A 16,917-nucleotide genomic window follows, 5' to 3' on the forward strand; every position below is an offset into this window, starting at 1 on the left:
ATCACATACTAAAGGATTGTAGTGTCTTGAGGGGGCTCAACGTGTCCCGTGTATAGGATAAGTCTAGAAACAGCTGCTGAGGTTAGGTTATTTAGATCTCTTTACTAACCCAAACCACTACGCCCCAGTGACTTGCAGGTCATCAAAAACCTGTTTCTGGCCAGGCAGCTTGGTGAAAGGGAAGATAGGGAACTTGCCAGACCCACAGTGAAACAACATATATTGTTAAAAACTAGTTTGTGGGGTGCAACCCCTACCTGTTTTATTCATAACGTCCACCATCGTTTTTTACTGACTAGATTTAGATTTAATTCTATATATTAATTTTTATCAGTTCCCAGGGGATTTTCAAAGCCAGGAACTTTAAATCCCTACCCCTGTGACTTGTTTTCGAAGCAGGACCCATTGCACTTTATATCTGTGATTTTTATTGTACCTTGAGTCGTAAATGTTTTATCCCGCTGGTAAGAAACAATCACTTTGCACAAGTAAGGCCTGCGTTGCTGTTCTTACAAATGTTATCTTTCCCTATGATCTGTTTTGAGGTCGCAAGTTTCCTTTCAGGAGACCACATACACAGGAAAAAAGTTGTTTAAGGACAAGAGACCCCTATCGATTTTATAATATAGGTCAATACTTGTGTATATTCAAATGTGATGTTTTAGCGTAAAGGTCTGAGCCTGTCAAATATGTTCTAGTTAAGGCACTAGAACTTTATATGCAAATTGTATTCGTTTTTTAATTCGCTTTTTGTATAAAAGTTTGAGATTGCTTCCATACCTGTTTAAATGAACATGTATTACCTCCTTTCCTTGATGTAATCATGTACATAGCCTGATTTTAGGTGATAATGTTTTATGTGTTTTTATGGCCTATTGACCGACTAAAGCGAATAAAGAACTACTGCAGATAGGAACTTGTGATTACAAAGATATATCTGTCAATCAAATGAACCTACACTGCAGTGAAGTCACAAACCAAAATTGATCCGAACGTAGGCATGGTTTGACCCAGAGCATAGCATGTGACTGGTACGGCCTACCCATCTTGTCTCCTGATCTGAGGTAGTCTGTAATCAGATAGCAGCATCTTCAGAATTCACCTGGTACTCATACCTATTTCCCTGCGTGAGTTGATGGAGCAATTGCATGAAAGACGATCTCTGCTTCATGATCTGAACCTGGACTTTTTCGAACCCCAACTCTCCCCAAATGCCAAATTACTTTGATTCTCCTTGGACACCTAACTCTCCCTCAAGGAACACATAAAAAAAACAAAGTTGACTCGGTATTAGCTCTCTTCTAAAGGTCAAACAGTTTCATCCAGAAAGCGACTTAAGAATAGCTGTTCAAGCCCTTGTGCTCTCACATCTGGATGATGCTAATGCCCTACTCCACAGAGCCCCAGACTCCACACTGACACCACTTAAGGCATCCTACATGTCGCAGCACATTTCGTCTAGGGCATGAAGAAATGTGATCAAACCACCTTACCCTTATGGAACTCCATTGGCTCCCCTTGCCAACTCACACCATCCTCAAAACTAGCTGCATCATTTACAAAGCCATAAGAACCAGCAGACCCGCTTATCAAACAGACATGCTCACCATCTCTGGTGATGCTCGACATACCCGCAACAAGAACACCATTACACTGTGGGCCAAGAAGTGTAAAACAGAAAAGAAAGGCCGCTGGCCTTTTCCTACTAGGTACCCAGGATCTGGGTCAACATCCTTCTAACCATCAGGACCACCCCAAAGCTGCTCCAGTTAAGGAAAGAGTTAACGACTCACCTCTTTAAAGTACACTTTATCACAATGCATTAACTGTCCATAACTCTGCTTCCTCTCTTAGCATTTGATGTTTTTAAGATTGCCTTTCACCATGTACCAGGCTCCATTGCCTTTTGCTTAGTTTTTTTGCTATAGACATTTCCTATTTATACACACATCTTGGTCTACAAAGCTATTATAGAACATGTAAAACAGCAACATATGTGCAAGGAGCAAGGTATTCACTGGAGAGCATGCCCACAAAGAGGCATTGTTTGCCATTTGATTGGAGCCTCCAGCGCAGTCACAAAATGAGTTAACCAGCAGACACAATAACCCTGCCTGAAGGATGCCTTGTGATGTCTGCAGAGAGTCTTTACCCACATCTGTCCAACAATTGGTGTCTGGCACTACAGACACAAGGGCTTTGAATCAGTTGACTATATGCCGTAACCAGGAATTAACCGGCATGATAGTTTGGGTACAAGAAGTTAGTACCCATCAAAAGAATTGAAACCATATTGTAGTAATAAAACATAAAACCAGTCACAGCTCCAGCTGTCCACCTCGCTAGCAAGATAACACTCAGAAAGATAAAAAGCAATGTCTGTCATGCAATGTCAATGTTTAGTTAAAACAACATAATTATATGTTGCAGTTTACAAACAGTGGTGGCTGGCAGGTCACTGAGGTGGCAGGGCGGGAGGTGGGCGAGTTGAACAAAACAAAAAAACACGTTTCTTTTGCCGGCCTTGTCTCTTCTCCGATTCCCTGACACCGTCCCGCGATGAAACCAGGAACTGGAAGCACACACCAAGGCTCCCTTCCCTAAGCCAATAACAACGCTGCATTGCAGCAGCGTTGTGATTGGTCTGAGCGTCGTGGTTCAGCACTCAGGCGGGGATGGGAGCCCGGGCATGTTCCTCACCCGACTGCGTAATGCAGCCTGGTGGGGAACATGCAAAGTGTGCATGACTGTTTGGCCGGCCCAAGACAGCCGGCTAAACAGACATGCACACTTAGAGTGTACCCACCACTTCTCTTATGTGACCACAGCCCCATAGCTGCCAAACATAAAATGATAATAACAAAGTTAACATTTTATTTTTTAGTTTTGAACTGCTCTGAAAGCAGTGGGGCGATGTTACTCTACCTTAGTGGCGGAGCCATCCTTGGTTACAAATTGAATTGCCTTCAAGCTCGTTTTTATGTGGGCTAAATCTGCTTGATTTGGGGAAGGTAGTCGAACATCAAAGTGCTATGGACCAAGACACGGATTGTATAGATATTGGTACAAAGATTATTCCAGAGCTATGTCACCTGGTTCATATTACAAATAGAGTGTAAAACCACGATCTGCGTCACTGTGCACCTTCAACTTGGTGCACAGGGTGCACACTCGGGACAGCATGCCATATTAAATTGAATGATCTTATCCTAGTGCGGGTGCCAACTTTGCACTTGTACATTGAAGCCACTGGTCCACCTTTTTGAAAGGGTGACCTATATCCTCCTGCAGGTCGTTGTAGTAACTGAATGCTTCCACCTGCGACCCACAACCCCTCACAAGCTTGTTTTCATTGGGCGCACACCTGATCTCTTGACTGTTTTAATGACTGTGTTCCAGTGTCTATAATGCAATAGAAATGAATAGGAAGTGCTTACTCATTTTCATGGGGCCACGCCCCATGATAATTTGAGAACTCTCCCTTGTGATTGCGCAACACAAATGTCTCAGGTATTAGACCAAAACTTAATATGCTACCCCTTACATAAAGGCAATGCTTGTGTTTATATTGCTGCATGTCAGACCTCAAATATCAAATGTTATCATTTAATAGAAGTGGCCATTTCCACAAGCACATATCAGCTTAAACACTAATTGTCAAAACTTATGTTAAGTTCATACTTCAATTCGTAATGAATTTATTACAAGTGCCTAAATTCCCGGGATGGTTGTTATTTCTCTCTGTTGAAGTATTAACAAACACCTTGGAGCCCTCTAGGCTCTATAATCATAATGAGGCAAAGCATGGGAACAGGAACCTGGGCCCTTAAAAGAAATATAGCCCCCGTTGGAGCCCCCCTCTTGGGTACTCGAAGTAACTATGCCCCCAGGAGCCTCTCTCCTCTAAACAATAAATATGCCCCTGAGCCTCTCTGGCTCTAAACACAAATATGCCCCTGAGCCTTGCAGGCTCTAAACACAAATATGCCCCAGAGCCTCGCAGGCTCGGCAGAAAAATGCGGCTTCGTTGGAGTCCCTCTAGGGGGACTCTAAATCGCAAAAATGCCCCCAAGACTTTAGAGCGGCCTCCGTCAACCGGGGCCGCTCTAAGGAACTAAGAGAACACAGGTAGGAGGGGGCGGGCATTGGCAATGTGCCCCAACGCCCCCTCTAACTACAAATGGCCCCCGCAGCCCTTCGTGGGCTCCAAATCACTGGCAGGAGGGGCGGGCACCGGCAACGTGCCCCGATGCCCCCCCTCTGCTATGAACAACATCGGGCCCCACTCACCGGTTTCTATGGGACGGGCACTTCGTGCCACTCTCCTCACCTCTGGGACAAGCGGGCTCCTCTCCTCCGGATGCGGCCGGTCTCTGCTTTGCCCGGTCCCTCTGCGGGGCTCTCTCTCCACACTAGAGCCCCGCCTCCGCCAATTCGCTCGCTTCACCCGGTCCTTCTCCCCCGGGGCTCCCTCCCAGCTCACGGGGGCCCCGGGCGGCCATTCCTCGGCCAGCTGCTTCTCTCTCGGGCCGGCGGTGGCAGGCGGGACTTCCTGCCGAATTGCAGGCCCCGCCCCTGTCCCGGCAAAAGATGCCTGGCTTCCTGCCTCGGAGGGCTGCCAATGGCAGCGCTGCTCCGAGCAATCCCCGGGGCCGGCGGTGAATTCTTGGCACCCAGTGCTCCTAAGCACTATCGGAAAAATAAAGCGCTCCCAGCGCTAGAGGACCAACAAGGTCCAAGTAAAAATAAAGCGCTCCCCAGCGCTAGAGACACACCAGTCCAGGACAAAGGTCAGGCCCCCAAAGGTTTCAGGGGCATCCATCAGGCAACCAGGGGCTGGGCAGGGCCCAGGGAGGCAAGCCTTCCCCTGGGCCCAAGCAGCAGCATGCCCCTGGCAGGATTCAAGTAGCAAGACAAGAACATTTTACAAGAGGTCACTGCCTCTTTTTATACAGCGAATCTCTTTGTCTAGCAGGGTGTAGGCATTGTGAGAACCAGCTATAACTGGTTATGGGGAACTCCTTTCACTGGCCAGGCAAGGGACATCAGACGCACCACAGGGGGTGGAGCCAGCATTGTGGAGGGAAAACCCAGACCTATTCAGGTCCCGGGTGTAGTCCCGGGTGTACACCTCCCTCACATCAGCATGCTAATCTCTCCATTCACCACTGGGGCAGGACCATCCTGACTCCTGGAGCCAGGCTCACCAGCCAGCTCCAGCCAATCACACGCCAGACACAAATTACACAAACATGCCAACTTCTAGAAGTGGCACTTCCACACTAGACACAATCATGCCACATACATCACTGCACAGCATTCGATCTCACGAGTTCGCACATACCAAACCCGACCCTGCACTCCCCACACATCAGGAACTACCATGGTCACATATTCCCCATGCATTCCTATGGGAGGGCAGGTCACTCTCACCACACACACAGAGAGCACACGCACTTTACACTGGACCACAGTGAAAAAGTGTGCAGAGACCTAAAATCACCAACACCAGGTTACAGAAACAGGCTAGGCAAAAGCAAAAAAAAGTTTTGGGGTGAACCTGCCAAAAAGGGCCAGGTCCAACACACACATACACTGTAAGAATGTCAGATGTGTTGGTCGCTCCAGTTATTACACAAATAATTTAAATACCACTGTTTTGTTTTATTTCTTTCATAGCGCTTTAGCACTACTCGTCCTAATGCAAGGTGTTAGAGCGCTTTACATCACACGTACAGATTATACATTTACAATAAATCATGTATGTACATCAGTATAAAGTATTTGCTACATAAGACAGTGAGGGTTACATGGGTTAGGTGACACATGCTCTTCATACCTCACTGTGCTGTTTTAGAAGGATTACAATTTATAAACTGCTAGTAACAAAAGGATCTCTGTCTTAAAATCAGCAACCCATTTACATAAAATAAAGATCTGTCTTCTGCATGTTACATAATGTGCTTTGCTGGAGATATAACCCTCTATGCTACTTTGATTCAAAACTAGAACTAGGCAAAACACAGATCTCTCCAGTAAGTGTTATCCTCCAGAATTATTTAACCATTATTGTTATTCCTTGAGATTTAGCTGGCACACAAACATCTCTTTAACAGGTGCCTTAAACCCATAAGATATGTTAAAATACAGACTTTGCAGCCAAATAAGCAGAACAGATGTACTGTCACTTTACTCCTTGTTCTCAATTTGTGGCAGAGGTTAAAAAATAAATGCATGTGTTAAGGCCCAAATTTTGCTTTGGGGTTGGGTCCATAGTTTGACAGAACCCAAATGCAAAATCAAATTTGTTACATACTGTAATATGCTCAAATGTACTCAAGATAGACCTGCTAAACATAAGTGCTATCTTAAGATCTGACCCAGGGTGCTTGTTTCCAGTCCAGGGAAGACGTGGCTTGGCAGTTCTGCTGGACTGATACCATAAGGTACAAGGTCAAGACTGATTTGCATATGGCTGGGTCTGAACTTGGGGTGGCGAAGTGAGCTAAAGAATGATGATGGATTTAACCCAGATCTGTGACTGGGGGTGAATGTCTGACATGTTTCAGTGCTCCGTCCATCATCTCCTTGTGTTTGCCATTGTTACGAAAGTCAATGAATAGAAAAATAAAAGTTCTTTGTCCACCGTATTACTTGCACATTTGCAAAGTCAATAGCTCTGCATTTAACTAATGCAAGACCTATTGCATTGCAAATGCTTGTTATCCTTGTGGTAAGAGTCCCAGTTGACCGAGTGGCCTCTGAAAGGGGAAGTTCTGAGCTACATATATGGTTAACCATTTCCATTTATTATTGCTTATTAAGGCTAAATGCATCTACAGATGGTGAGATCTTCCCTAAAGCTCTCCAGGGGAGAGAATGCGCTTGCTCTGCAGATCAATGGCTGATCTGGTTATTTCTTGGTTACCCTCTCAGAACCGCTGGTAAAACCTATGTATAAGAGTACATTTCTTTGCAATTGCATCGGATTTGCACTGTAAAGTAGTAGATGTTATTGGTGATATATCCATAGTAATAAGGTGTACTAATGTTTGCATCATTTGTATGGCTGAGTGTGATCTGTATACTGTGACTGGGGTTTGCGGGGAGGGGTGGTCTGTGTAACAGCTGCAATTTTGTTTACTTATCCAGTATTTGGGTGTCTTTCATAGATTCACATGCCTGAATCATTCCCCGTCGCCGAGACGGGAGCCTCCGGTACATAAAAAAGTAATGTCCTAGGGACATACATAGAGAATATAGGCCGAAGGGCCTCCCCTTTGGGGCCTTTCCACGTCCTTATGTAAAAAGGACCGAACTCTCATCGTTAGCCAATCAGCTCCGACCTCCCTCTAGAACCTTCCCGGGAGGAGCCTCAGTCCCTCAGATTTTCTACCGCACGTTGTGCTAGGGAGTCTCCAACCTGAGCTCTTCAGGTTTTTCTTGCTTCGAAGTCTCAAACTTCTCTAGAAGTACCTTTGTTCAAAAGAATAATTATCCTATCTTCGACTGCCGTCTCCCATGTCGGAATCCAATAAAAAGGCTTCATCCATGGCGGACTCGCAAAAGAAAGCCCTTCTCAGGGCCTGTTCCTCCTGCGGCAAGAAGCGGATTCAAGCGGAGGATAAGCACGATCTGTGCTTGTATTGCCTGTACCCTGACCACGTCTCTGACAAGTGTAGGGTGTGTAGAGCCTTCCCAAAGAAGACTGTAAAGGAAAGAGAGGCTCGCCTTCTCGAATGGCTCGACAGGCTTAAGGACCGAGACACTCTGGAATCTTCCGAGGGTAGTGTCTCCGTGTCCTCCAAAGTCTCCAAGAAGAGACCCAGGGAGCAGTCCCCTGGAGAGACAGACACTCCTCCCAAGAAGGAGCACAACAAACCTTCGGAGGCACGTTCCACCACCTCCTCCGTGTCTGTTCGAGATGGCCAGAGGTTCAAGAAACCCGCTCCATCTACTAAGCGGACCACCTCGGTCTCGACCACAGTGTCGACCACTACGGCCTCATCGCCCTCCGCGACGGCCACAACGACCACCACTGCGTCCTCAGGCGCACCGGTCTCCTCTACCATTCCTCTGAAGTCTTCGTCCAAGACAAACACAGGACCATCGACGGTGTCCCCACTGTCTGCGTCATCGTCGCCTAAGAGATCCAAGTCTACTTCAAAAGGTCCGCCTTCGCCGAAGAAATCTCATACCAAAGGATCATCACCTAAACAGTCGAGGTCAAGTTCAAAAGGTCCGCCTTCACCCACGAAATCTCAAGTGGAAGGCTCTACCACCAGTAAGTCGGCGGTTCACTTATCCCCGCAGAATTTGGTGCCATCGACACTATCGGAAGCGTTCAAGTCGCCAACCCAAACGGCGGGCGCGCCATCTTCACGCACGTCGTCGGAAGGGACCCCGGCGCCATCTTGGAAAGAATCCAGATTGGTCGAAGTCGCCATTCACTCAATTCCAACTTCCTCGGTTCCACCAACGAAGGGGTTGACGCCCGAGCAGGAGCAGGTAGCACTGCAGAGTGAGGAGTCCGAGGAGGAAAACCAGCCCGATCCGGCCACCTCCCTATCGGACGTTCACGAGGACCAGGAGGAAGTCATGTATCAGGAACGTTCCGTAAGTGTCCGCACGGAAAACACACCGATGATCTGTTTGCCCGTGTCTCTGGTCAACGATTTGCGCTGCCTAGTGCAGGACTATAAACAACGGTTCCCGGATGCCGACAGCGGAACCCAGGTGCCGGTCACCCAGGCGCAACCGTCTGCCTCGCGCCCTTCCGCTCTCCAGGCCCGACCTCGGAACCAACCCCAGCCTCGTGCTCGGCCCCAGCCTCAGGTAGAGGACTCCTCGGAGGACGAGGAGGAGGAGACGGACTTGGAGGAAGGTGAAGTGCAAGACGTTGACTCGGACCACAGAGACGACGAGGCCGATGCTGCGTCATCACACCATTCGTCTACCCCGGCATCCCCGCGACCGCGCCAGTCTGAAACGACGGACGTTGGGGGTTTCCACAAACTGGTGGACAGGGCAGCTAAGAGGTTTCACATGGCGGTGGAATCCACGGAAACAGAATGCTTCCTCCATGATTTCAAGGAGCACAGCCAGAAGTCGGCCAAGTCTATTCCACTTATAGACTTTCTGTGGGAACAGGGCAAGAAGTTGATGCTCACGCCTGCCTCGGTGCCTGCGGTGGTTCCGCGCCTAGACAAAAAATATAGGGCCCCGAATACCACGCCAGCCTGCCTGACCGGCCACCCCAAACCGGACTCGGTTGTGACTCAGGCGGCCCAAAAGCAATCCCGCAACCCATCCTCGCCGCTGTCTGCACCCCCAGACAAGGAAGGCAGGAAGTTGGACACCATAGGCAAACGGTTCTCTACCACGTCCGCCATGACCATCAAAGTGGCAAATTCCATCGCCCTGCTAGGGCGCTACAACCGCCAGCTATGGGAAGACATTGCCCCCTACCTGCGGGACCTGCCAGCCACGGTCCAGGACGAAGTGAAAGCTCTCCTGGCGGAAGGACAAAACTCCGCTGCAGAGATCATCGACTGCGCCATCGACGCAGCCATGACGGGATTCCGCCAGTTGGCCGGGGCTGCCGTGCTCCGCCGCCAAGGCTGGCTCAAGGCAACGTCCTTTCGACAAGAGGTCCAATCTAAGGTGCTCGACATGCCTTTCGATGGTCAGTTTCTCTTTGGGGAGAAGATAGATGAGGCACTCCAGGCCATTAAGAAAGATACCGATACGGCGAGGGCTCTGGGCTCCCTCCAGTCCCGGAACCAGTCCTTTCGGGGGGGCCGCTCCAGAGGCCAGTACTCCTACAGAGGTTCCTACCAAAATCGGTCGTCCTACTCCTACGGCAACAGGAACCAGCCCCAGCACAAACAACAGAACCGACAGTCGTCCTATGGGAGGTCGTCCTTCAGAGGCAAATCCGCCAAGAAGGGCACTGGCGGCCGCCAGTGACCATTTACTCCAGCTAGTCCCGCCACCGTCTCAATCCTTTCGAATTGGAGGAAAACTGACCCACTTCCTCCCCAATTGGCGAAAAATCACTACGGATCGGTGGGTACTACAAATAGTTCAATTTGGACATTCCCTCGAAATTGTCAGCACCCCTCCCAACACTCCTCCGCTGAAGCGTGCTCACAAACACCTGCACCTCCTTCTCAAGGAAGTATCCGCCATGTTGGTAAAAGGAGCCATCGAAAGGGTCCCGGCGTCCCAGAAGGGGACGGGATTTTATTCCCACTTCTTCCTAGTCCAACAGAAAGGGGACAAATGGAGACCGATCTTGGACCTCCGGGCGCTCAACGCCTTCCTGCGGAGTCAATCCTTCCGGATGGTAACGATCCAGGAGATCCTGGGAGCGCTGGAAAGGGGAGACTCGATGGTCTCCCTGGACTTACAGGACGCCTACTACCATATCCCCATCCTCACACGGCACAGGAGGTACCTGCGGTTCGAAATAGCAGGCAGGCATTATCAGTTCAAGGTCTTGCCATTCGGCCTCAAATCCTCGCCACGTATCTTCACGAAGTGCTTGGCGCCGGTGGCAGCCTTCCTGCGACAAAGAGGTCACCAGGTGTTCCCCTACCTGGACGACTGGCTGGTGAAGGCGCCTTCTCCGGAGGGCGCGACCGCTTCCTCCAACGCCTGCAGCGCACTTTTTCAACAGCTGGGTCTGACGATCAACCTCAAAAAATCCGGCACTACTCCATCAACCAGGATCACCTTCCTAGGGGCTACCTTAGACACGGATTGCGCAAAGGCTTTCCCCTCGGAGGACAGGACCAACAAAATACTGTCTCTGGCCGCGTCGGTGGCCAAGAAGTCTCACATCAAAGTCCGGACATTCACCTCCCTGCTAGGGATGATGTCCTCCTGCATTCTCCTCATACCACACTGCAGGCTCCGCATGCGTCCACTGCAGGAGGCTCTGGCGAGGCAATGGAAACAGAGTTCCGGCTCGTTCGAGGACATTATCACGATCACACCGGCCATCACAAAGGCCCTTCTGTGGTGGAGAAACCGGAAACACCTGACGGCCGGCTTGCAGTTCCTCCTGCCGCCGGCACCTCTGGTCATCACGACAGATGCCTCCCTGGAAGGCTGGGGCGCTGTTCTATTGGACCTTCGAGTCAGCGGCAAATGGGAAGCCTAAGAGAAACAACTACACATCAACCTCTTGGAGCTGAGGGCAGTGTATCTGGCTCTGCAGGCATTCCTGCCACGTATCGGAACTTCCCCGGTGCTCGTCAAAACGGACAACACCACGACGATGCACTACCTGAACAAACAAGGGGGAACGCGATCTCTCTCTCTCTCAAGAGAATCGCAAAAAATCTGGAACTGGTTGGTGGCCCACGGGCTCTCCCTCAAGGCGGAGTACGTTCCCGGGAAGGACAACACCATAGCGGACGCCCTCAGCAGACAGACCTCTCTCTCCCACGAATGGGAGCTGAACGGCGACACAGTGGCCCACATCTTCTCGCAATGGGGGACCCCGAGGATCGATCTCTTCGCGACGGCAGGGAACGCCAAATGCCCAAGCTACGCAAGCTGGCATCCCCAACAGGGGTCGTTGGGAAATGCTTTTTCCATCGGCTGGTTCAGCGTGTTTGCGTACGCTTTTCCTCCGTTCCCGATGATACCGAGGCTCCTCAGGAAGATGAAGACGGAGCCGTGCACCCTGATCCTGATTGCTCCGTACTGGCCGAGACAACACTGGTTCTCGGACCTGCTTCGCCTTTCCATCAGGCCCCCGATTCACCTGCGACAACACCCGAACCTCTTAACGATGTCCGGAGGCCAGGTACACCACCCGAACCTCCGCTCGCTCAAATTATCGGCTTGGCTCCTGAGCACCGAGAGTTCGGAGACCTAGAGATCCCGCAGGACTGCAGGGCCGTACTAGCCAAAGCGAGGGCGGGCAGTACGAACAAGACCTACTCGCTGAAGTGGAAGAGGTTCTGCTTGTGGTGTTCGGAACAAGGCTTGCACCCTCTACGGGTCACCCCAGTACAGCTACTACCGTACCTCCTCCACCTGGCTCAATCGGGGCTGGCTCACGCCTCCATTAAGGTTCATCTGGCTGCGATTTCTAGATTCACCAGGACCTCATCAGGACCTTCCCTATGGTCCAGTCGACTGATAAAGCAATTTCTGAAGGGGCTCTACAGATCCTTTCCGAGGCCTCGGAAAGTCCCTCCAACCTGGCAGTTGAACTTGGTGCTCAACCAACTAATGAAACACCCTTTCGAGCCCATACACCGGGCCACTCTCAAACATCTCTCCTGGAAGACGGCACTCCTGCTCGCCCTGACGTCGGCCAGAAGGGTCAGCGAACTTCAGGCGCTGTCTATTCAGGAACCGTATCTCCAATTCAGGCACGACCGAGTGGTACTCAGGCCCAACCCTAAATTCATTCCTAAAGTGCCTTCAGACTTTCATCTGAACGAACCAATTGTCCTCAAGTCATTTTTTGCGAACCCTTCCACAGCGGCAGAACGAGCGCTGCATTCCTTGGACCTTAAACGGTGTCCCAAATTCTACTTGGACAGGACCAAAGAGGTCAGGAAGTCTTCCCAACTCTTCGTAGCCTACAGCAACCTGCGCATGGGTTTGCCCCTAACAAAACAGAGCATCTCCCGCTGGATTTCATCAGCGATTGCTTTCTGCCATGATCAGGCCGGACGGCCATTAACGGACCGAGTGGCTGCCCACTCTACCAGAGCGATGTCAACGTCAGCGGCGCTCTTCGCTGGAGTGACGATCCTGGACATCTGCCGAGCGGCGACCTGGAAGTCCCCGCACACCTTTTCCAGGCACTACTGCCTGGACATCGAACTGCAGAAGGACGCTGCAGTGGGACAAGCGGTGCTGCGCCATCTCTTCCAATAAGGTGAGCCTTACCTCGTCCCGCCATCCAGGTATGCACATTCTCCATGGTTTTTCTGCTATATGCATGACTGTATATTACCATGTTTCTCTCATGACTGTATATTACCATGTTTCTCTCATGTTGTCTGTAATTTATGCAGGCCTGCTGGATGTGAGAATGTGCTTTACCACTATGCATGTATAACTGCTGGCTACTCTGATTCAGGCATGTGAATCTATGAAAGACACCCAAATACTGGATAAAAAATGCGTTACTTACCTGTAACAGCAGTTATCCAGTATTGGTGTCTTTCATAGATTCACATGCAACCCTCCCGCCTCCCCGGTAAGGACTCACGTACCTCTATGTCTACATTGCGACACCCTAGCTGGGTGCGTACGAAAATCTGAGGGACTGAGGCTCCTCCCGGGAAGGTTCTAGAGGGAGGTCGGAGCTGATTGGCTAACGATGAGAGTTCGGTCCTTTTTACATAAGGACGTGGAAAGGCCCCAAAGGGGAGGCCCTTCGGCCTATATTCTCTATGTATGTCCCTAGGACATTACTTTTTTATGTACCGGAGGCTCCCGTCTCGGCGACGGGGAATGATTCAGGCATGTGAATCTATGAAAGACACCAATACTGGATAACTGCTGTTACAGGTAAGTAACGCATTTCTTCTGTGTGTTTAATGGCCTTTTTGTGCTGATCTGTACTGCTGTGATAGTTATGCATGTATTTCCTTTATAGAAATGGTTTTTTGAGGTTTGTCAAGACGCATGCGTTTGTATTGGTAGTATTCTTAGATCTTTGTTACAAGAAAGTAGTCTATTTTCATTCTGGTGCTGGGTGATCATGTGCATATTTTTGTTGTATAGGTGATGTTTGTGTTTAATAGTGTGTTGTGATGTTTAAACTTTGTCCATTTTCTGTGCGTGAGGCAATCCGAATCATTGTTTCAGAAATTGTGATTTTGTGGAAGACTTGACTGTGGAGTGTTTTGTATATAATTGTATGCAGTTGATCCTAAAACAAGTGTTTTTTCACTTCCTCACCTGCCAGTTAAAGTATCATGTCCCCCCAAATGATAATATGAGCTAAGCATCTGGGTTCTTCCTCCCAACCTTCTCCCACGGACTTAAACAACACAGAACACAGAAGTGACAAATCACTTTGCTTCCCCATTCCAGACCTGGAACTTTTCACTTGAAGTGCAGCCTAGTAGACCCATACTCGTATAAATAAGTCCTTGTGACATCTAGATGCGCATGTCTCAGACAATGAGTGGGTTAATTGGTATTTTCTTAATGATCATGTCAAACATGCATCTAATTACTTTATTTTCTATTTTTCAGAGATCTCATTAAGAAACTTCTTGTTGTTGACAGAACAAGGCGATTGGGAAATATGAAGGTTGGTTTAACAAGCTTATAAAAAAATAAATGAGCAAATTCCGTTTCATGCACCATTTTGTAGGTCTGGGCTTACAGGCCGTTTTAGTTGTTTCACCAGTCTCATGTTTACTTTAAAAAAGTTTTTAAAAATACATATATACGAATATTGCACTTCACCTTTAGGCTGCTGCATGTTTTACTGTTTGTTACTTTTACAGGTTCGAGGCATGTGGGCTGCTGAATTCATATCTGTGCATAGATCGCCACCTAGTGTTGGGTCCGGATGATTGCACATTGTTGTCCTGGAAGAGCCTTCGAAGTATCACGAGATAGGTGGCTCCTCCCCTGGACTACAGTGCGCATGGGCATCGCCTCCATCCCCAGATTGTTTTTTTCCGCCATTGGGTTCGGATGTGTTTCGGTTCCCTCTGTCGGAACCGATAGTTGTTCAACTTCTACTCGAGACCAAAAGGTCTTTAGGCTGGGCGTCGGTATAGTTGCGTACGGGTTTCTCTCTGACTCTCAGCTCCGATCTCTTGCTGCCCTTCCACGTGCTTTCGGCGCGGTCGGGCCTGTACTACACTCTTGCTATGGAGCGAACTCAGTTTAAGAAGTGCCCGTTGTGTCACTCTAAATACTCGCACCTCGACGTGCACCCGGTGTGCAATACCTGCTTGTCGCCGGATCACCGCGAGGACACCTGCATGGCGTGTTCGAAATTCAGGAGCAAGAAGACTTTGAAGATTCGTCGAGCCAATAGGCTCCAGGCTAGGTTATCGGCCACGGCGCCCCCGCCTGACGACATTTTCCAAGAATATGTTGAGGGAGAAGACGACGTGCAAGGTTCGGACTCTAATCCCGCATCTGAAGGACTGGGTTCTTTAAGACCCAGCGGTGCCAGGGCACAACACCTGAAACCTTCGTGGGTAACCTGCTCCGGCGTACAAGTCACAGAGACACGGGACACTTCCTTTGACGTCAAAGATTCAAGGTTTATTTGCTGCAGGGAACACAGAGATCACGACAAGTACACAGCGTGCAACTTGGGGAGACTGCTTCAAATTGGTTCTGTGGATCGCTCCCTTTATACAGTTTTTACCCATAGGATAACATGATACACAAAAGTTTACAACCCGGTTCCCACAATTATCCCCCAGAGGGGTCGCTTTGGTCACTTTGAAGCACATGAGGTCCGGAACATAAGTGCGGAAACATTTGGCGGTTCCCAACTGTAAAAACCCATCTTCCCACCATTAGCAAATTCCAATCAGCAGTAAAATAGATCGAAAATAGGAACGAGGACAGGTGCAGAGGAAGACGGAGACAGAGGGGAGATCGGAAAGGGTGTAAAAGGGGAGGTATCGGGAAACACGAGATACAGGCATCAAAGGGACGTGCCTAATGAGATGCACGGCTGAGACAATAAGTCCATGCGGCAAGATGAGCCTCGAGCGGCGCCATCTGCCTCACAGTAGCATCCCCCTCGTCATAAAGACACTTACAAAGAACATGTGTCTTCCGCAAATATCTTGGGAGTCCCAGGGTCGCGAAGCGGACAACGTCCGTTCGCTGGCTACTTGAGGGCAAGAGACAAAATGGATGCCGTATCTAAGATGGAACCCGTGGGTACAGATGAAAAACCCACATAACAAACGAACGGTTTAAGTTAGCACAGCGAAACTGCGCACACTTACTAAACTCATCATTTGCGGTTCATAGATACCAGACTCGACCGTATTCGTGCGAGTCGAAAACACCACTTACAATTGTCACGGAACCTCAGACGCTCCTTTTGCCCTCATGTAGGCAAGCACTAGTCGGAATCATATTCGATATTCATCAGACCATCGAGATGTTGCTGTAGCATAGCTCTGTCCAACCGAGTCCCCTTGGTAACAGATGGTTGTCTCATACACGTTGTAGCACAGAGGCCACATAAGGCAGGACCACACTGCACACAAAGGCAACACGTGAACAGGAACACTACCACAACTCCAATGATCATCAGAATTTTCCAACCCCAAGTCGACATCAGGCCCCAAAACCATCCAAGTAGTGTCCAATCCCCTACATCCACGTGTATGGATTCGGAGATCTTATGCAACCTCGAGATGGCTTGATAGACAGTTGGAGCATTATCTGGAATAAAAATGCAGCAGCTCGAATGGATCACCTTACATACCCCACCTCGATCTGCTAAGATGACATCTAAAACCATACGGTTTTGTAACGTCATAAGTCTATCCGCCTGAAGTTCTGTGGTGATATTACCAAGGGCACTGGCAGTAATATTAGCTGTCGATTCTACCACTCGAGTCAACTGTCTCAGGTTCCTACTGTTAACCATAGGTCCCCAAAACGGGAGGAAACCCTTGAAAAAGTCTCCTGCCTCTTGACCGGCAGTGTCTTCTTCACTAATTACGCCTCGCACAACTCTAGTCTTATGATAATCGGCATCTACAGTGAACGTCGGAGGCAACAGATTTGCAATAAAACATGAGCCCATGAAGTCAGCGGGCAACCATGTGTATGCACGATCATAACAGATAAAGTATGTACCCTTGGCAGCCAGAAACACAGGGGACGAGGACATCGGCAGAATGTAATTTTCAGTGCAAGCACTTGCTCCAAGTCGGGCTT

General features: G+C 49.2%; 1 protein-coding gene across 1 annotated transcript in view; it reads left to right on the top strand.

Annotated features, from left to right (window-relative positions):
• PRKX (protein kinase cAMP-dependent X-linked catalytic subunit) overlaps positions 1-16,917 on the top strand; it is a 459,846-nt gene that overhangs the window by 410,323 nt on the left and 32,606 nt on the right. The window contains exon 6 of the mRNA XM_086934664.1: positions 14,239-14,296. Coding sequence (XP_086790790.1) covers positions 14,239-14,296 — 58 coding nt within the window. The remainder of the gene's footprint in view (positions 1-14,238; positions 14,297-16,917) is intronic.

The sequence above is a fragment of the Lissotriton vulgaris genome, chromosome 8, assembly GCF_964263255.1.
Source record: "Lissotriton vulgaris chromosome 8, aLisVul1.2, whole genome shotgun sequence".
Lineage (NCBI taxonomy): Eukaryota > Metazoa > Chordata > Amphibia > Caudata > Salamandridae > Lissotriton > Lissotriton vulgaris.